Source organism: Chionomys nivalis, chromosome 3, assembly GCF_950005125.1.
Source record: "Chionomys nivalis chromosome 3, mChiNiv1.1, whole genome shotgun sequence".
NCBI classification, from domain to species: domain Eukaryota; kingdom Metazoa; phylum Chordata; class Mammalia; order Rodentia; family Cricetidae; genus Chionomys; species Chionomys nivalis.
The window spans coordinates 96782287-96803996 of NC_080088.1; the positions used below are offsets into that span (position 1 = coordinate 96782287).

The following is a 21710-nucleotide window of genomic DNA, read 5'->3' on the forward strand; positions in this document are numbered from 1 at the left end:
CTGCGATGGCAGAAGCCTGTTTTCCGGGATTCACAATCTTCTCTCTGTACCTGCTGAGTTTAGAGTGATTGTGGGTCCTGTGTGAAGCTGTCCCAGGTAATCCTCAGCTACCTGTGAAGTTAGGGAATATCCTGGGATGCAAGAGACCCTGTCTCTCTCGCACACATGGAAACAGAATCCGCTTGAGTGTTTCATGGATGCGAAGCTCACAATAAGGGGAGGGGTGTTCCTGGGTGACAGGAGGCCAAGGGACAAAGTGTCGTCCTGGTGGGACAGGGGCAGGAGTCTGAAGGGACCAGAGGTCTTCCATTCAGACAGGAAGAGGAAAAATGAAGGGATGGTCGCTTACACATGTGAGAAGAACTGATCACAGTGCGGCAGGCAGGCAAACACTGAGGATATCGAGGGTAGTGGATCAGGATTCTGAGGTCAAAATCCTGTTTTATATGAAAACAACCATATGTAACTCAGTAAAATAATTTTTAAAAAGTTAGCTAGGCAGTGGTGGTGCACACCTATAATCCCACCCCTTGGGAGGCAGAGACAGGTGGATCTCTGTGTGTTTGAGGCCAGCCTGGTCTACAGAGTGAGTTCCAGGACAGCCAGAGCTGATATACAGAGAAATCCTGTTTCAAAAAAACCAAAATAAATAAATATGTTAATTAATTAATTAAAAGGAAGAGGGGAGAATGTTTGCCTAGGAAGTACAAAGTTTCGGGTTCCGTCACCAGCACTGTGGTTCACGCTTGTAATCCTAATACCTAGGAGGTCGAGACAGGAGGATCAGAAGTTCCAGGTCATCCTTAGCTATATAGAGAGTTCAAATCCAGCTTCAAATACATGAGACTCTGTGTCATAAACAAATAAATGAACAAAAAAACCAGGGGTCCTGGAAAATTGACACAATGAATAAGGCACCTGTCACCCTTGAGGAACTGAGTTCAAGTCCTCGAACCCAAACAAAGGAGGAAGAAGAGAACTGACTCCTCAGAGCTGTCCTTCGACCGCCAAGTACCCCATGGCGTGTGCTCACCCCTTATCAGGCACACACACAATGTAGCTATAATATAGAATAGTATGTAACAGGATTTAAAAATGGATAGAAACAGAAGAAACCAATTGGGGTAAAAATGGGAAAAATAGTGTGGGAGTGGGGGAGATAAAAGATTTGCTTACGCCAAAGAGGCAACCTTTGAGACTTGCAGAAGATGATGGGGAGGAAGTGCCATTTTGTACAATGCACCATAAACCCCTCACAGAGCAAATACTGCCGCCAAGGACCAGTTTCTCTAGGGCAGGCACTTGGGACCAGGCAGGATGAATAAAACGTTTACAGGACATTTAATGAGATGGGAACAGTACAGAAAGAGCCACCACCCGATCTGACACTCAGGCTCCTGGGGGCGGGGACAGGACTCAGGAGGTGGTGATGTGGGGGGGCACAAAGGCTGCCACCGTCCTGGGGAGAGGTCACGGTTGTTGCTGAGGAGCAGTGTGGGAAACCCAGCTAGTCACATGAAGACTCAGTTCCCAGGAGGCTAGAGAAGCTAACCGGTCCCCAGGAGTCTCAGTGTTAATACAGTACCTTAGCCACTTTTTATTCTGCCTGTGACAGAATCGAAGGGAGAAGGCCACTTGAGAAAGGCGTGCAGTTTGGCGGGACACAGCCCAGCATGGCAGGACGGCATGGCAGCAGGGGGCGTGAGGAGGCTGTCACATGGCAACTATAGTCAGGAAGCAGAGGGAGATGGATGCTGGGGCTCAGCTCACGCTCTCCTTTCTCCCTTTAACTTTGCCACTATATTTATTTATGTGGTTGTGGGCACAGATGCCATGGGCTTGTGAAAGCCAGTTCTCTCCTGTCATGTAGGTGCTGGACAGGCTTGGTGGCAAGCACCCTTGGAGCCATCTTGCTGGCCCCTCTTTTGTGGTCCTCGGAATTGAACCTATGACCTCTTGTGTGGGAGACAAATGCTCTGTCACTGAGCCACAGCCCCAGAATTCTTTTCTTTTTTTATTTTGAGACAGGTTCCTGCTAAGTTGCCTAGGTGGGCCTTGAACTTGTGATCCTCATGCCTCAGCCTCCCAGGCAGCTGAAATCACGATCCTGAACCACCACGTTCACCTTCATTAAACTTCCATATTGACCTTAAGAGAAGGTTCTGGTACTTTCTGTTTTCATCCATGGGAACACCGAGACCCAGAGGGCTTCATGATTTCTTTGAGGTCACCCGTCTTTCAAGTAGGGGAGCCAGGATTTGAACCAGAGCCCTTTAGCCTCAGAACCCATATTTTTGTCAGTCTCGTTCTCTTGTGACTGCTGTTAACAAATGACCCCACGCTGGTGATTTAAAAACAACAGGCGTTTATTCTTTTCAGTTGTGGAGGGCAGAAATTTAAAATGAAGGTACTGGGGTGCGAGCCCCTCAAAAGCTTCTCGAGAACATGCTTCTTCCAGCTGCTCAGGTGTCTGACAGACTTCAGCTCACGACAGCATCACTCCAATCTCCTCTTGTCTGTATCCTGCACAGGCCAAATGTCCTCCAGCTCTGCCTGGGCAGGTGTCCTGGGCAAGGCAGATCACATAAAAAGTTTACAGGGCATTTTAATGAGATAGCAATAGGGGCCTCTCACAAAGGCAGCACTGTTTGGATTTCAGGCCAACCCTAAATCTGACCTTGAGGTCCTTGAACATAATCACACCTGCAAAGATCACAGCCACAGAAGATCACAGCCACAGAAGATCACAGCCACGGCTCCCCTAGGTCACGACCCGGTCACACCTCATGGTGTGCTGAATAGTTCTGCCATCTTAACCCAAGCGAAAGTCATTTGAGGAGGGAACCTCAATTGAGAAAACGTTCCTATAAGATCCAGCTGGAAGGCGTTTTCTTAATTAGTGATTGATGTAGGAGGGCTCAGTCTACTGTGGGTGGGGCCATCCCTAGGCTGTTGGTCCTGGGTTCTAGGAGAAAGCAGACCGGGCAAGACATGATGAGCAAGCCAGTAAGACGCACTCCTCTGGCCTCTGCATCAGCCCCTGCCTCCAGGTTCTGTCCCTGCTTGAGTTCCTGCCCTGACTCCTTTCTGTGATAGGCAGTGGTGTGGAAGTCCCAACGTCCTTTTCGGGCCTCGAGCTTCATCACAGTCATAGTAAGCCCAGCTAAGACACACGGGAAGGGGGATGCACTGCTCAGTGAGCCAGACTGCCAGCAGCAGGCAGGAGGCTCTGGCTTGAAGAAGGTGGTAGGCACGGCCCAGGGAGACACTACCTGCTGACAAGAGAAAATGAGGAAGTCGTCTTCTTGCCATGGGTGTTTGCAGAGGAAGGAAAGAGAGTGTGGTCTGTCTCATTCTCCATCACAAGTGTGAGATATGGAGGATCTTACAGAAAAGGAATACCAGGATGAGGATATGGCTCAGTTGATAGAGTGCCTGCCTAGCATACAGGAAGCCATGGGTTCAAGGCCTGGTACTATACAAACCAGAGGTTAGAGGAACAAGCCTGCAATCCCAGTACTGGGGAGATGGAGGCAGAAGATCAGGAGCTCAGGGTCATCCTTGGGTATGACAGTTTGTGTTACACAGGAGGAAGACGAGGAGGAAGAGGAGGAGGGAAAAGAGAAGTGAGGCCCACACCATTGAGCACATGCATGGCAGGAGAGAGGATGCATCTGTGACAACTGGTCAAAGCTCACCCCATTGTCACTACAATTTTAGAGCATACTAGAATATTCCAGATGAGCAGAGTGATCATAGCAGTCACTTTCTCCACTTTTCAGTGTGAAACGGATGCCCAGACAGGTTCACTGCATAGCACAAAGCCACAGCTGTGACCAGGCTGGCCCTAGAGGCCCCGAGTCCTCCCCGTTCACAGACTACCGGGGCTGCACCCGCTGCTGCTGCCTTTCCAGGGCATTTGCTTTGGGGATCTCCGTTCCTCACTGCCCTACAGGCATGAGTGTGTTTTGGAGGTGGGAGGAGAATGTCATGTGTCATGGCATTCTTCAAACCTCTCCTCCCAAGGTGCCTTCTAGTGCGGAACATTTGTTCACGGGGGTACGTGTGTGTGCTGGATTCACGGGTGTGTGCGGGTACAGTCACCTGTGCCAACATGTGTGGAGGCCAGAGGTTGGCTTCAGACATCTTCCTTAGTCGCATCTCTGCCTTATTGTTTGAGACAGGGTTTCTTCCTTTCCTTCTTTCTTTCTCTCCCCCATCTCTCTTCTTTCTTTTTTCTTTTTCTTTCTTTACTATTTTTTTATTAATTTATCCATTTATTTTACATCCCAACCTCAGCCCCTTCCCTCCTCTCCTCTCTCTCCCTTCCTCCATCCCTCCACATCCCCCCTCTTTGCTCAGAAAGGGCAGGACTCCCATGGCCAGCAAAGCATGGCGTATCAATCTGCCATAAGATGAACCACCACCCCTGTATTCAGACAATCCAGCACGAGGACTGGATTCTTAAGAGCAGCCAAAGCACCAGGGACAGCCCTGCTCCCCTTGCCAGGAGTCCCACAAGTAGACCAAGCTACGTAACTGTCACATATATGCAGAAGGCCTCAGTCAGTCCCATGTAGGCTCCCTGGCTGTTGGTTCAGACTCTGTGAGTTCCAGTGAGCCAAGGTAGAGCCTGATGCAAGGAAGTCTACAAGGATGGCTCCAGCTAAGATGCTGGAAGCAGTGGATGCATAGCCTGAGCTGGCCATCCCCTGTGGTCAGATTGATGATTACCCCAGTTGTCAGCAGAGAACCTTCATCCAATTCAAAGATGGTGAGCTTGGAGAGTCCTTCTGAGGAGGGGAAGGAGGGGTTGTAGGGGCCCCGGGGGTCAGGGACATTGGAGGAAAACCTACAGAAATGGCTAGCCTGGTTCATGAGACAGGGTTTCTTTACTGAACCTAGAGATTGCTGTGTTGATTGGCTTGGCTGGCCCATGAGCCCCAGGAACCTGCCTGTCTCCTCAGTCCCCATGGTGACATTGACATCCCTTCACCTGGCTTTACATGGGTACTGGGGATTTAAATTCGGCTCCTCGTGCTTACACAAAACACTCCTTACCCACCGAACCATCTTCCCAGTCCTGTTTTTCTGCTTTCTTTCTTTTTACATCCTTCTTCCTTTCTCTCTCTTTGTTCTTTACTTCTATCTTTTTTCCTTCATTTATGTTTTTCCTTCTTCCTTCCTTCTTTCCTTCTTTCCTTCTTTCCTTCTTTCCTTCTTTCCTTCTTTCCTTCCTTCCTTCCTTCCTTCCTTCCTTCCTTCCTTCCTTCCTTCCTTCCTTCCTTCCTTTTAGGCAATGTCTTACTACATAGCCCAGGTTGCCCTGGAATTCACTCTGTAGCCCAGGTTGGCTTCATACTTGAAGTCCTCTGGTCTCTGTGGTGGGAATCTACAGAGTCATTGTATCTAGCAGAGTCTTTGTATCTAGTAGAGTCTTTGTATCTAGTAGAGTCATTGTATCTAGTAGAGTCTTTGTATCTAGTAGAGTCTTTGTATCTAGTAGAGTCTTTGTATCAAGGGTAAACATTAGAAAGAGACTGCTGTTTTTTAGAAGTACTAGATCTTGAAGAAATCAGTGGAGGAAAACAGTGACTGGGTTCTGTGATGTACAGAGTGTTTTCCTGAAGGAGTTTTAGCTTCTTTGCATGTCTTAGTCACAAGATGGGCCTGGCAAACCTGGAGCATCTTGCATTATTGGGTCCGGCAAATAGTGCACAATAAGGATTGAGGTTTCAAGGGTGCGATGTTAAACTGAGGTTGCAGGGGCGTGATGGTTTCCTTCACAAAACAAATAGATTAGATCAGGAGTTTGGTATGTAGAGCTTGTGTTACCCCCAAACCAACTTTTGGGTGACAATGAATAAATACACCTTTGCACAGCTGTTTGGGGTTCAGTCCATGGAGGCTGGGCATCCCCGCTGCCACACAGGCTTGAATTCATCTTGGAGGGACCTTCTGTCTTTGATGTCTCATGCAACACAGAGCACCGATAGGCCTCAGTTTCCCAAGCAGCGGGATTCCAGGCATGAGCTAGGTCTCAATCTTACATTGGTCTTTTAAAGGAAGAATCCATATATACACAATGAAGAAAGAAAAAACGTAAACTGAGCACGAAGGTACTCTGTGTGCTTCTTGAGATACCACATCATAATGTTAAATAGAATAAGAAATAAGCTAGGTCAATATGGTGGTATATGTCTGTAATCCTAGCATGTTGGAGGCTGAGGCAGGAGGATTGTGAGTTCAAAACAGATCTGGACTACATAGCAAGACCTTTAAAAAATCAAAGCAAAGCAAACATTTCTTGCTTGGTAGCACAGCTGGCTGGCGTCAGAGTGTGCGGTCAGTTTGATTGTGTTGTCCACAAATGTCTAAGGAATTCCAGCAGTGTGTAATTTCTCCCAGACTCTCAGAGGAGAGGCATTTCACACACCCTCTCTCCTCTGAAAGTCTGCCGCTTACTGTGGTCTGCTGATCGCAATGTGGGGAGCAATGCAGGGGCTTGTTGAGTCCACGCGTGATGCTGAGTTCCATTCTCAGCTCTGTGGGAGTTCGGAGAGCTGCAGGGGCGATGGACAAAAAGGTAAAGAGATGTGATGGCTCTCATCGGTAACCCCAGTGCTATGGAGGCTGAGGCAGGGGGATCACCCAGAGTTTGAAGCTAGCAGGGCCACAATGTGAGACTTCTTTCAAAAACAAAACAACATCAGGTGTGGTGGCATGCATCTTTAATCCCAGCACTCAGGAGGCAGAGGCAGGTGGATCTCTGTGAGTTTGAGGACAGCCTGGTCTACAAGAGCTAGTTCCAGGACAGCAGCTAGAGCTACATAGTGAGACCCTGTGCGTGTGTGTGTGTATCCAAAAAAAAAAAAAAGTATAAACATTTGCCAGATGTGGTGGTGTGTACCTGTGAGTCCAGTTCTCATGACAAGAGGATTAACTTAGGCTACCTGAGACCCTGTCTCAAAAACAACCACAAAATCCAACAAAAAACAAACAAGACAAAACAAAAGCAAACAGACAAAAAAATTAAAACCCGATGTGATAAAAACACAGTTGTGATTTCAGCACTTGGGAGAGTGAGGTTGAAAGGTTAGGAGTTCAAGACTAGCCTTACCTCATAAAACCCTATGTTGAAAAGTAATAATGAATATAAGTAAAAATTATAACATTCTATCTTCACCGTGGAGAATTTAGAACAAAAGAAAGGCTATCTCTCTCAAATGTACCACTCAAAGAGTTAATATTTTACTCTATTTCTGAATATGTGTTTACATTTATTCTGTGGACAGTTGACTTCTGTGTAATTTTTGAAGCTAGGAATCTGTGTGTCACAATAGGCCTGTAGGCATCAGAGGACAACTCTAGGGAGTCAGTGGGTCCTTCTACCACTTGGGTCCGTGGGGTGAAACTCAGGTCCTCAGATTCGTGCCTGGAGCCTTTGCCCACTGAACCCTCTCACTAGCTCTGCATATGTCAATATGTAGCCCAGGTTACCCTTGAACCTTCTCACTAGCCCCGTACGTGTTGCTATGTAGCCCAGGTTACCCTTGAACTTGTGATCTTCATGCTTTGGTGTTGTGTTACTTTCTGGGGAGAAATGAACAAACATGAGTTCACTCTCATCTGCCAGGCTTACTGATAGGAGTGTGGGTGACCCCTGGAATGACTGTGTTTCCAAAACCTCCCCAACCCCACATGAGCAATGACCTCTGTGAAGCTCTGTGAATAAAGTTTTCTGTGTTAATTACGTTTCTTATCGTTTTGACAGACATCTGACAAAGCCACTTAAGGAGGGCAGGGTGGATTTGGTTCACAGGTTGACGTTATGGTCCACTGTGGTTGGAAGACACGGTGACCGGAGTGTGAGGAGACCAGTCAAATGAAGTCAGCGGTCCGGAAGCAGAGAAAAATGGGTGCCGGTGCTCAGCTCAGTTTCCGCTTTCCATGTGGTCTGGGACCCTGGCCGATTCCTTTTGTGAGGGTGTGTTAGCAGATTAGATACAGTCACCCGAGGACCTTGCTCTGCAACGCTGTGTAGCCCAGGCTAGCCTCAACCCATGGTGCCACTCCTTGGCTCTCTCAAATGCTGTAAATGTGTGCTGTCGCAAACGGTTCTGGAAGTATATGTTTTACTGGCTGCTTTCTCCTGCATCCTCTGGAGAACCGTGAAGTTGCCATTTGTCCTTTCTCAGCATGTGTCCTGACCTTTCACAACAGTGAGTGATGAAGCCCTACACATTTCAGAATAAAACCTTTCATACGGGCATCAGTTGGCCTTCTAACAGTGACTACAGATGACATCGTGAAAATGGTAGCCCTCACTGTCCTGGTACTCACTTTGTAGACCAGGCTGGCCTTGAATTTAGAGATCTACCTTCCTCTGTCTCCCGAGTATTGGGATTAAAGGCGTGCACCACCACTGCTGGCTTCAAGTTACTCCTTAGACGTGCATTTGACACCGAAAGAATGGCCACCATCATTGCAGCATGCAGAGAGAGAGTCAACCTTGAGTGTTCTGAGCCACCCAATGTGAGTGCTGGGAGCCGAACTCAGGCCCTCTGGAAAGACAGGTGCTCTTATCTCTGAGCCATCTCCCCAGCTCTCATGCTGCTCTCTGAGAGGGGTCTCTACTGACCTGGGTCTCCCTAACTTGGCTGGACTGCCTGGCCAGGAAGCCTCAGAGATCAACGTGTCTCAATTTCCATAGAGCTGGGGTTAAAAAGCGTAAGCCCCTCCCCCCCCCCCCCCCCCCCCGCCTTTATTTATTCAACACAGACTCTGGGGCTCAACTCATGTCCTCACCCAGCAGGGACTGAGCTATCTCCCCACCCCTACTTGTTTGTTTGTTTGTTTTGAGGCCTGGGTTCCTGAAACCCAAGCTTGCCTCGAGTTTGCTATGTAACCGAAGAAGGATCTTAAACTCCTGATCCTCCTTCCTCCACCTCCCGAGTTCTTAGGTTACAGGACTGTGTTGCCAAGCCTGGCTGCCAGTGAGGATCGTTTTCTACCACCATGTCACTTGCTTTGCCGCAGGCTTTGTTTCCTGGCAAGGTTTATTTACTTTTCTCACTCCCAGAAGCTTCTTGGTTGCTTGCGTTTCTCTGGAGGAGAAATATGCTTTTGCAGCCAGGCGTTGTCCCCTAAATCCCTGTAGTAACCCTGGTGTTGTGGGTGCTCGCTGGCCAGGCAGTCTAGCTGAGTCAATGAGCCCCATTTTCAGGGAGACCCTGTTTTAAGATAAAACAAGGTGGGGGAACAGTAGAGGAAGTCATCTGACCTTTGACCTCTGGGCTCCACAGACACATACACAAGCTAACATGCCCTATACATACAGGAACACACACAGGCACCCCTTCACATACACACACACACACACACACACACACACACACACACACACACACACGGGAGGGTGCTTTGACTACCTTCCTAGTGCAGCACCCTGAACCTTGGAGTTGACCTTAGGAGGACGCCTTTCCTGCCCCGCCTCCTGTTTGGATGTAGCCACCTCTCAGAAGCCAGGCCAGGGAGAGCCCGAATCTTTTCACACTATGGCCTCATCCCTTGTCTCTTCTCTGAGGGAGTGAGAAAAGCTCCAGCAGGGAGGAGTCTGACTGGAGAAAGGGGGTGAGAGGCAGTCCAAGCATCCCCATAGTGAATGAGGGAGAAGGCAGGATGATTAGGGCTTGGGGACAAAGCTCAGCTGGGAGAATGCTTGCCTAGCATGCACGAGGTCCTGGGTTCGATCCCCAGCACTGCTTAAATCTAGCGTGGTGGTGCGCTTTTGGAAGGCTACCCTCCGGAGAGGGAGGGGAAGAGCAGAAGTTCAAGGCCATTCTTAGCTACAAACAAGTTTGAATCCAGCCCACGCGACTAGAAATCCTGTGTCAAAAATCAGTAAACCCCCCGCCCCAAAAAGAGAAAAAACAGAAACCAACAAACAAGCAACAAAGGAGCACTTGATATTTCTCCTGTATTTTAAAAGATTGTGGGAAATAGAAATTGATGAGGGAAATGGGTTTTATTTATAGTTTGACCGCACTGGAGAGAGAGGAAGCCTAGTTTCTCTCCTGCTTGTCTGAGGCAGTCTTATAAGAAATTTGTGCAGCAGGGCTGAGGATGTGGCTCAGTTAATAGAGCAGGTTGCATTTCTAGCACTGCATGGTGTACACCTGCATTCCCAGCACTGTGTGGTGGCACGTTCCTGCATTCCCAGCATTGCATGGTGGCATACGCTGCACTCCCAGCACTGCATGGTGGCGCATGCCTGAAATCCCAGCATTTGGGAGTCCAAGGTAGGAGAATCTTGAGTTTGAGGCCAGCCTGGGTTGAGACTGGGTTGCACTGTGAGACTCTGATTTGTTTGTTTGTTTGTTTGTTTGTTTTTTGAGACAGAGTCTATCTGTATAACCTCGACTGTCCTGGAACTTGTTCTGTAGACCAGGCTGGCCTTGCCTGGCAAAAGTTATCTATTTTTTTTGCATGTTTTGCCTGTATGTAATGTATGTCTGTGATCACCTGGCACCTAGGGAGGCCAGAAGATGATTTGGGTCTCCTGGAACTGGAGTTACACACTGTGAGTTACCCTGTAGGTACTGGGAATTGAACCCAGATTCTTTGGAAGAACAATCAGTGCTCTTAACCACTGAGTCATCTTTCCAACCCTGAGATGCTGTCTTAAAAGAAGACAATGACTTAAAAAAAGTGGTACTTCTGGGTTTTGAAGTAGATTGAGTCCCAATTTTCCGAGATATCGCCATACTGATAACCAAAGGATCTGTACCAGTTTGTACTCCCACCAGTAATGCAGGGGTGTTCCCCTTACCCCACATCCTCTCCAACATAAGTTGTCATCCATGTTTTAGAAAATAACCATTCTGACAGGTGTCAGATGGAATCTCAGAGTCATTTTGATGGCTAAATCTCTGATGGCTAAGGATATTGAGTATTTCCTTAAGTGTCTTTCAGCCATTTGAGATTCTTCTGTTGTGAATTCTCTTTTTAGATCTCTACCCCCCTTTTTAATTGGGTTATTTGGTATTTTGATGTCTAGTTTCTTGAGTTCTTTATATATTTTGGAGATTAGCCCTTTACCCTTTCTGGGGAGTGGATGGGGGCTGGGTTTTGGGGAAGAGGGAGTGGGTGGAGGGGAAGGAGGCGGAACTGTGGTTGGTATGTAAAATGAATAAAAAAATTTAAATAATTTAAAAAAAAAAAGAACATGAACTTTGAGCCCCTTGCATGGACCCCTGTGGTGACAACATTTACTCAGACAAAGGCATTCCTTAGGCTGGAAGGAAGTCAGTGAGCTTGATTTGCACAGCCTCTCCTGAGAGGTGGAGGGCTGGTTCTCAGTAAAAACCACCTCTCCCCACCTTTATGCATTCTTTGTGAGTCAGTTAGGAAAAACAGCCATAAACTACACTTAAATCCTTTTTATTGTTTGACTTGTCACAGCAATAATGGTACCTTGTCCCAAAGTAAAAAGTCCAGTAAACTTCATGAATATACTAAGAAACTCCTTTTTAATCTTTTTTATGCAGAAGGGAAACACAATAGCTTAAGTATTACCTCCTCCCTTAAACCTATGTGAATAGAGACAGAGCAATTGCGGTCTTCCAAAATGGCTCCAGTCACACAGACATCTTTGTCAGCTCTGAGGCCCTAACAGCCAACTGAAGAGAGGTGTTCTCTGTCATCACAGGCAGCACTGTTTTCACAGGGTCCTGAGAGAGACCGTCAGAGAGAGAGGTGAGAGTTGTACCAAGACTGAGGGCGCAGGACTGTGTGGCCACTGGGTCCTGGTTCACGCTTTTGGATTTTGTACTTTGCAGAACATTGGAGGATGTTAACCAGCAAAGGGCCAATCGCTGTAATGCAGGCAGAGGAGCCATAATGCCTAAGGTTTTAGGAATTAAAAATCATAAATCATCAACTCAGGGAAAAGATGGAAAGACTGTTTTTCCTTTCCTTTCCCTTTTGAGGTTTTGTTTTATTTATTTATTTATTTATTTAGAGTACTGGGGATTGAATCTAGGGCTTCATTTATGGTAGACAAGTGCTCTACCATTGAACCCCAGCACCAGCACCAGCCTCTCACTGGGGATCCTAGGCAGGGGCTCTACCACTGAGCCACACCCCAGGCCCTCACTGGGGGATTCTAGGCAGGGGCTCTACCACTGAGCCACACCCCAGGCCCTCACTGGGGGATTCTAGGCAGGGGCTCTACCACTGAGCCACACCCCAGCCCCTCACTGGGGGATTCTAGGCAGGGGCTCTACCACTGAGCCACACCCCAGCCCCTCACTGGGGGATTGTAGGTAAAGTTCCTACCACCAAGCCTATTCTCCAGCCTGTTCTTAGGTAGATGTATGAAAATCAGCTATTATATTCCCATCTATATCAGATAATCTTTATGTGTGTGTGTGTGTGCACATGCTCATGCCTGTGAAAGGCACAGATTGACATAGAGATCTTCAATGACTTCCCACTTTCTCTTTTGAGACAGGGTCTCTCATTCCACATAGAGCTTGCTCTTTCAGCTAGATTGTACAGCTCTTAGTATCCCGTCTCTGCCTCCCCAGTGTTGGAATCATGGGCATGTACTACCTGGCTTTTCATGTAGATAGTGAGGATCCAAACTTATGTCTTCATGCTCACACTGCAAGCATTTTGCTGACTAAGAAATGTCCAGAGCCCCTAGCTACATTTCTTGTTGCTATGACTAAATACTTACCTAAGCATAGGATCGTAAGAGATCCCAGCCCAGATGGATGGCGTCACTCATACTCAAGGTAGGCTTTCCCTCCTGAGCTAAAATTCTCTGGAAACTCTCTCAAAGTTAGACATGAAAGCGTGTTTCTAGGTGATTCTGGACCCAGTCACGCTGATGGTGAAGATCAGCCACCGTCAGGACATAGAAATGGTGCCACCTGCGCAGTGGTATGGCCTGCCTGAGAAGGTGCTGCGAGCCCTCCAGTCATGAGATCACAGGAAACTCTGAACTCTGCTACTTCAGTACAGATAGAGCCCAAAAGTGGGAGGCGGGGCTGAGAGTGGAGAAGGAGCCTATTGCTGGAGGCAGTGAGGATGGCAGAATGGCCTGCAGGACTGGCAGCATTTTCCCAAAGGGTGGTATGCCCCTGTGTGGGTGTGCCTAGAGAGAAAGGACACAGAGAATTGCCCATGGAGTTGACTGACTCCATCAGCTCTCCAGTACCTTCTACATTTGTGGAAATGGCTGGTGCACATATGCAAAGTAAACAATAGGTAAGGGGGGTGGGTAGGCTACCCATAAGCCAGAGGCCATAAGGCAGGTGTGACCTATAAGGTGAGAGAAAGCGTAAAGCCAAAGGGATGTGCCTGGCCCTGAGAGAATTATGGCCAGAGCACCAGAGGCAATGACCTTAGCCCCATGCAATGAGGAAGGAGAATGTGGGAAATTCTGGTTGAGATGAATAAATGTGGCTTTAGGTAATCCACAAGGGTTCGTCGCATGCCCATACCATACTACAAACCCATCATAAATTATCTTGTGACACAGTCACTACTTGATAAGCTATTATGTTGCTCGGAAGAGAAAAAGAGGTATGCAGGATTATTGGCTATTTGGTCAAGTTTACAGGTTACAGGTCAATTTCTACACACCGGGGAGGAAGGTCCAGCTTCAGTTCTGTGGGAGACATAGCTAGTTCCCATCCCTTCCTCAGGAATAACAGGAAAAACTGATAAGAAATTGAGCAAGCACCACTTCTTCTCTGATTTCTTTCAAACTATAGCATTAATGATCGGTAAATCAAACCAAGGACGAGAAAAAGCAGCAGCATCAACCACGGGCTACTCGGCTATACAATCTGGTGTGTATGGATATGCGACCTTGTCAAGCCCCACAAATTCAGCACACAAAACAGTGTCTGCTGGGCGCAAACAAACAATAGAAACAGTCACAACCAAATCCACAAACAGCTCGGCAAACACGTCCGTGACCACCAAAGGCTCTCAGACTACAGTCCTGGGAGAGGGACTAACCACTGAAGTAGAAAGCTCAAGTTCAAGACCCGTGCCAGTGACAACTGGGAATTCCCAAAGTATAGCCCCAGATGAAGGATCAACACCTAAACAAAGCACCCAAAGATCCACATCAACGACAAGGGAAATCTCTCAAAACACAGTCCTAGCAACCCACACAGCTCCAAACCCTGGAATTTCCGAGTCAATAGTCCTCATTACAGAAGATGAAATCTTCCAAGAAAGTTCAATTTTGACAGACACAGTTGGACCTTCCAAAAGCTCCAACACCATAGACCGGATTCAGGAATCGACAACACCCCCAAGCAACTCAAGTTCAAAACATGCAACTCAAGTTGCTGAATCCTGGCAAACAACAGTCTCCACTCAGGTGTCTAGAACCTTCCCAAGCAGCTCAGTTTCCACAGAAGATGTAGTCCCTCCTGACACCTCGCCCATGACAGGACAGACTGAGGCATTGAAAACCCCCCAAAGCAGCTTGATTTCAAAACTAGCAACTCAAGCAACTGAGACAACCCCCAAAACAGCCTTCACTTGGGAATCGACAACTTTCCAGAGTGCCTCAACTGCAACAGAAACTGCTGTACCTCCTGAAACTTCCGGAACCTCAGCTCTGACTGAGGCATCTACAACCTCCCCGAGTAACCTTAGTTGGACACAAGCAACCCAAGGCACTGAGAATTCCCCAGGAGTCTTCACTAAGGAAACAACAATCTTCACAACCCCGTCAATTCCCGCATTAACAGCTGTACCAGCAAAGATCAACCAGACCACATCCCAATCTGAGCAATCTACAACATCCCCAAGCAGCCCAAATTCGAAATATGCAACTCAGTCCAATGAGACCTCTAAACTAGTCTTCACTCGGGAATCTACGACAATCACAAGCGACTTAATTTTTACAGAAACATCTGTAAAGCCTGAGACCTCCCACAGCACAAACCCAGTGGAGGAGGCTTCCACGACCTCACTAAACAGCTGGATTTCCCTGAAATCAGATGTATCTGCTGGCACCTTCCAAACCACTTTTATAAGTGAGACACCAACAGCTTCGCAAAATACCCCAATTTCAGAGCACGCAAATACACAAAATGATATATCCGAAACAGCAGTCTTCCTGAAGGAATCTACAACCTTGAAAACCAGGTCAGTTTCCACAGAAACTGCTGTACCTACCAATGTTACTGACATGTTTATCCTGACTGAACCTTCAACCACATCCCTAACAAGTCCGTCTACAACGCATTTAAATGGACCAAGTGAAACCAGGAAAACAGCCTTCACTACAAAAATTATAACATTATCAACCAGGGCAATTACCACTAAAACAGATGTAAATAGTGAAATCAATTACACTTCAGCTCTGACAGAAGATTCTACCACATTAACACATGGCCCAGTTACTTCGAACACAACACAGGTAACGCAAGCAACTGACACAGCCCGGACAACAGTCTTCAGTCACGGGTCTACAGCCCCCCAGAGCAACTCCATTTCCACACAAACTGCTTCTGTACCCCCTGAGAGCCTCCTCACCACAGTCCAACCTGAGGCCCCTACAGCCTCCAGCAGCAGCTCGACTTCAACGCAAGGCTCTCGAGCCACAGGGTCCTTCCCAGGAACTGTCTTCACTCTGGAAGCTACGACCGTCTCTGGCAGCCCCACGTCCCCAGAAACCACGGTACCGGCTGAAACTGCTCACCCCACAGCCCGATCTGAAGCACCTACAGCCTCCCAAGGCGGCCCAGTTTCCTCAGAAGCCGCTCCCACGACTCAGACCTCCCCGACAACAACGGTCTTCGCTCAGCAATCTACAGTCTTGCCAGCCACAGCCAGCACAATGCCCGCAGAAACAGCTGGGACTCCTGGGACCTCCTACACCTCAGCTGTCACTGAGGAGTCTGCAGCCTCCCCACGTGGCCCAACGTCCACACAGACAACTCAGGCACCTGAGACATCACCAAGAGTTTTCACTCAGGCATCCACAGTCTTCACAGCCCCCTCAAGTTCACCAGAAACCGCGGCAGCTTCCGAGGTCGCCTACACCTCAGCCGTGAGTGAGGCATCTACAGTATCCTCCAGGACCCCGAGGACAACACATGCCACCCAGCCAAGCGAAACCTCCGCAACAGGGCTCACTCACAAGTCTACAACCTGGTCGGGCAGCTCCGCGTCCCCAGACACTGCTGTACCTCCCGCCGTCACCCACACAGCAGCGCTGACTGAGGCGTCTACCACATCCCTGCGCAGCGCCATATCCACACAAACAGCTCCAGCTCCAGAGAACTCTGGAACAACCCTTCACACTCAGGAACCTACCACATCCCTAAGCGGCCCAGTGTCCACAGGAACAGCCGGACCCCCTGGGACCTCCTCCACCGCAGCTGTGAAGGAGCCATCTACAGCCTACACCAGGACCCCGGTTTCAACACTTGCAACTCAACCAGCTGAGTCACGGGGCACGGTGTTCACCCAGGAATCAACACCCTCCCCAACCGGCTCAATTTCCACAGGGACGCTGGTCCCTCCTGAGACCCCGTATACTTCAAGATTAAGGGAGGCCTCTACCACACACCCACGGACCCCAGTATCAGCCCAGGCCACTCAGGCGGCTCAAACGTGGAAAACAGGGTTCACTCAGGAACCAACAACTTTCCCAAGAAACTCAGCTTCCACAGAAACCTCGCAACCTCCTGCGAGCTCCCGCACAACAGGGCAAACTGGGGTACCTACAACCTCCCCAAGCAGCTCAGTTTCAACACATGCAACCCAGCCAAGGGAAACCTCCCAAACAGAGTTCACACAGGAGTCTACGACCTCCACGGACAGCTCAGGTTCCCCAGAAACAGTCGTCCCTCCCGACACCTCGCGCTCCACAGCTCTGCCTGAGGTATCCACAACCTCCCCAAGAAGCACAACCTCCACCGATTCACCTCAACCCTCCGGTACCTTGCAAACCGCCGTCTCCACTCAGGAATCTCCGATCTCTCCAAGCAGCTCAGTTTCCCCAGCAACGGCCCTGCCTGCTGAGACGCCCTTCACTTCGGTCCTGAGTGAAGCGCCAACCACCTCCCGAAGCCAGCACACTTCAACAGGTGGAACTCAGACCACCGAGCCGTCCAAAACAACAGTCTCCAATCAGGAATCTACAACCTTCCCAACAAACTCAGTTTCCGCGGTACCCACTGGAACTCCGGAGACCTCCTACCCTACACCCCCCAGAGAAGAACCCACCACGTTCCCCAGTGGCCCGGTGTCTACCCAAGCAACGCAAGCAACTGACACAGCCCGGACAACAGTCTTCAGTCACGGGTCTACAGCTCCCCAGAGCAACTCCATTTCCACACAAACTGCTTCTGTACCCCCTGAGAGCCTCCTCACCACAGTCCAACCTGAGGCCCCTACAGCCTCCAGCAGCAGCTCGACTTCAACGCAAGGCTCTCGAGCCACAGGGTCCTTCCCAGGAACTGTCTTCACTCTGGAAGCTACGACCGTCTCTGGCAGCCCCACGTCCCCAGAAACCACGGTACCGGCTGAAACTGCTCACCCCACAGCCCGATCTGAAGCACCTACAGCCTCCCAAGGCGGCCCAGTTTCCTCAGAAGCCGCTCCCACGACTCAGACCTCCCCGACAACAACGGTCTTCGCTCAGCAATCTACAGTCTTGCCAGCCACAGCCAGCACAATGCCCGCAGAAACAGCTGGGACTCCTGGGACCTCCTACACCTCAGCTGTCACTGAGGAGTCTGCAGCCTCCCCACGTGGCCCAACGTCCACACAGACAACTCAGGCACCTGAGACATCACCAAGAGTTTTCACTCAGGCATCCACAGTCTTCACAGCCCCCTCAAGTTCACCAGAAACCGCGGCAGCTTCCGAGGTCGCCCACACCTCAGCCGTGAGTGAGGCATCTACAGTATCCTCCAGGACCCCGAGGACAACACATGCCACCCAGCCAAGCGAAACCTCCGCAACAGGGCTCACTCACAAGTCTACAACCTGGTCGGGCAGCTCCGCGTCCCCAGACACTGCTGTACCTCCCGCCGTCACCCACACAGCAGCGCTGACTGAGGCGTCTACCACATCCCTGCGCAGCGCCATATCCACACAAACAGCTCCAGCTCCAGAGAACTCTGGAACAACCCTTCACACTCAGGAACCTACCACATCCCTAAGCGGCCCAGTGTCCACAGGAACAGCCGGACCCCCTGGGACCTCCTCCACCGCAGCTGTGAAGGAGCCATCTACAGCCTACACCAGGACCCCGGTTTCAACACTTGCAACTCAACCAGCTGAGTCACGGGGCACGGTGTTCACCCAGGAATCAACACCCTCCCCAACCGGCTCAATTTCCACAGGGACGCTGGTCCCTCCTGAGACCCCGTATACTTCAAGATTAAGGGAGGCCTCTACCACACACCCACGGACCCCAGTATCAGCCCAGGCCACTCAGGCGGCTCAAACGTGGAAAACAGGGTTCACTCAGGAACCAACAACTTTCCCAAGAAACTCAGCTTCCACAGAAACCTCGCAACCTCCTGCGAGCTCCCGCACAACAGGGCAAACTGGGGTACCTACAACCTCCCCAAGCAGCTCAGTTTCAACACATGCAACCCAGCCAAGGGAAACCTCCCAAACAGAGTTCACACAGGAGTCTACGACCTCCACGGACAGCTCAGGTTCCCCAGAAACAGTCGTCCCTCCCGACACCTCGCGCTCCACAGCTCTGCCTGAGGTATCCACAACCTCCCCAAGAAGCACAACCTCCACCGATTCACCTCAACCCTCCGGTACCTTGCAAACCGCCGTCTCCACTCAGGAATCTCCGATCTCTCCAAGCAGCTCAGTTTCCCCAGCAACGGCCCTGCCTGCTGAGACGCCCTTCACTTCGGTCCTGAGTGAAGCGCCAACCACCTCCCGAAGCCAGCACACTTCAACAGGTGGATCTCAGACCACCGAGCCGTCCAAAACAACAGTCTCCAATCAGGAATCTACAACCTTCCCAACAAACTCAGTTTCCGCGGTACCCACTGGAACTCCGGAGACCTCCTACCCTACACCCCCCAGAGAAGAACCCACCACGTTCCCCAGTGGCCCGGTGTCTACCCAAGCAACGCAAGCAACTGACACAGCCCGGACAACAGTCTTCAGTCACGGGTCTACAGCTCCCCAGAGCAACTCCATTTCCACACAAACTGCTTCTGTACCCCCTGAGAGCCTCCTCACCACAGTCCAACCTGAGGCCCCTACAGCCTCCAGCAGCAGCTCGACTTCAACGCAAGGCTCTCGAGCCACAGAGTCCTTCCAAGGAACTGTCTTCACTCTGGAAGCTACGACCGTCTCTGGCAGCCCCACGTCCCCAGAAACCACAGTACCGGGTGAAACTGCTCACCCCACAGCCCGATCTGAAGCACCTACAGCCTCGCAAGGCGGCCCAGTTTCCTCAGAAGCCGCTCCCACGACTCAGACCTCCCCGACAACAACGGTCTTCGCTCAGCAATCTACAGTCTTGCCAGCCACAGCCAGCACAATGCCCGCAGAAACAGCTGGGACTCCTTGGACCTCCTACACCTCAGCTGTCACTGAGGAGTCTGCAGCCTCCCCACGTGGCCCAACGTCCACACAGACAACTCAGGCACCTGAGACATCACCAAGAGTTTTCACTCAGGCATCCACAGTCTTCACAGCCCCCTCAAGTTCACCAGAAACCGCGGCAGCTTCCGAGGTCGCCCACACCTCAGCCGTGAGTGAGGCATCTACAGTATCCTCCAGGACCCCGAGGACAACACATGCCACCCAGCCAAGCGAAACCTCCGCAACAGGGCTCACTCACAAGTCTACAACCTGGTCGGGCAGCTCCGCGTCCCCAGACACTGCTGTACCTCCCGCCGTCACCCACACAGCAGCGCTGACTGAGGCGTCTACCACATCCCTGCGCAGCGCCATATCCACACAAACAGCTCCAGCTCCAGAGAACTCTGGAACAACCCTTCACACTCAGGAACCTACCACATCCCTAAGCGGCCCAGTGTCCACAGGAACAGCCGGACCCCCTGGGACCTCCTCCACCGCAGCTGTGAAGGAGCCATCTACAGCCTACACCAGGACCCCGGTTTCAACACTTGCAACTCAACCAGCTGAGTCACGGGGCACGGTGTTCACCCAGGAATCAACACCCTCCCCAACCGGCTCAATTTCCACAGGGACGCTGGTCCCTCCTGAGACCCCGTATACTTCAAGATTAAGGGAGGCCTCTACCACACACCCACGGACCCCAGTATCAGCCCAGGCCACTCAGGCGGCTCAAACGTGGAAAACAGGGTTCACTCAGGAACCAACAACTTTCCCAAGAAACTCAGCTTCCACAGAAACCTCGCAACCTCCTGCGAGCTCCCGCACAACAGGGCAAACTGGGGTACCTACAACCTCCCCAAGCAGCTCAGTTTCAACACATGCAACCCAGCCAAGGGAAACCTCCCAAACAGAGTTCACACAGGAGTCTACGACCTCCACGGACAGCTCAGGTTCCCCAGAAACAGTCGTCCCTCCCGACACCTCGCGCTCCACAGCTCTGCCTGAGGTATCCACAACCTCCCCAAGAAGCACAACCTCCACCGATTCACCTCAACCCACCGGTACCTTGCAAACCGCCGTCTCCACTCAGGAATCTCCGATCTCTCCAAGCAGCTCAGTTTCCCCAGCAACGGCCCTGCCTGCTGAGACGCCCTTCACTTCGGTCCTGAGTGAAGCGCCAACCACCTCCCGAAGCCAGCACACTTCAACAGGTGGAACTCAGACCACCGAGCCGTCCAAAACAACAGTCTCCAATCAGGAATCTACAACCTTCCCAACAAACTCAGTTTCCGCGGTACCCACTGGAACTCCGGAGACCTCCTACCCTACACCCCCCAGAGAAGAACCCACCACGTTCCCCAGTGGCCCGGTGTCTACCCAAGCAACGCAAGCAACTGACACAGCCCGGACAACAGTCTTCAGTCACGGGTCTACAGCTCCCCAGAGCAACTCCATTTCCACACAAACTGCTTCTGTACCCCCTGAGAGCCTCCTCACCACAGTCCAACCTGAGGCCCCTACAGCCTCCAGCAGCAGCTCGACTTCAACGCAAGGCTCTCGAGCCACAGGGTCCTTCCCAGGAACTGTCTTCACTCTGGAAGCTACGACCGTCTCTGGCAGCCCCACGTCCCCAGAAACCACGGTACCGGCTGAAACTGCTCACCCCACAGCCCGATCTGAAGCACCTACAGCCTCCCAAGGCGGCCCAGTTTCCTCAGAAGCCGCTCCCACGACTCAGACCTCCCCGACAACAACGGTCTTCGCTCAGCAATCTACAGTCTTGCCAGCCACAGCCAGCACAATGCCCGCAGAAACAGCTGGGACTCCTGGGACCTCCTACACCTCAGCTGTCACTGAGGAGTCTGCAGCCTCCCCACGTGGCCCAACGTCCACACAGACAACTCAGGCACCTGAGACATCACCAAGAGTTTTCACTCAGGCATCCACAGTCTTCACAGCCCCCTCAAGTTCACCAGAAACCGCGGCAGCTTCCGAGGTCGCCCACACCTCAGCCGTGAGTGAGGCATCTACAGTATCCTCCAGGACCCCGAGGACAACACATGCCACCCAGCCAAGCGAAACCTCCGCAACAGGGCTCACTC

At 50.7% G+C, this 21710-nt stretch overlaps 1 protein-coding gene across 1 annotated transcript in view; it reads left to right on the forward strand.

Moving 5' to 3' along the window:
• LOC130871393 (mucin-12-like) overlaps positions 1-21710 on the forward strand; it is a 52659-nt gene that overhangs the window by 15879 nt on the left and 15070 nt on the right. Inside the window, exons 4-7 of the mRNA XM_057764731.1 lie at positions 15576-16091; positions 17421-17560; positions 18854-20262; positions 20947-21622. Coding sequence (XP_057620714.1) covers positions 15576-16091; positions 17421-17560; positions 18854-20262; positions 20947-21622 — 2741 coding nt within the window. The remainder of the gene's footprint in view (positions 1-15575; positions 16092-17420; positions 17561-18853; positions 20263-20946; positions 21623-21710) is intronic.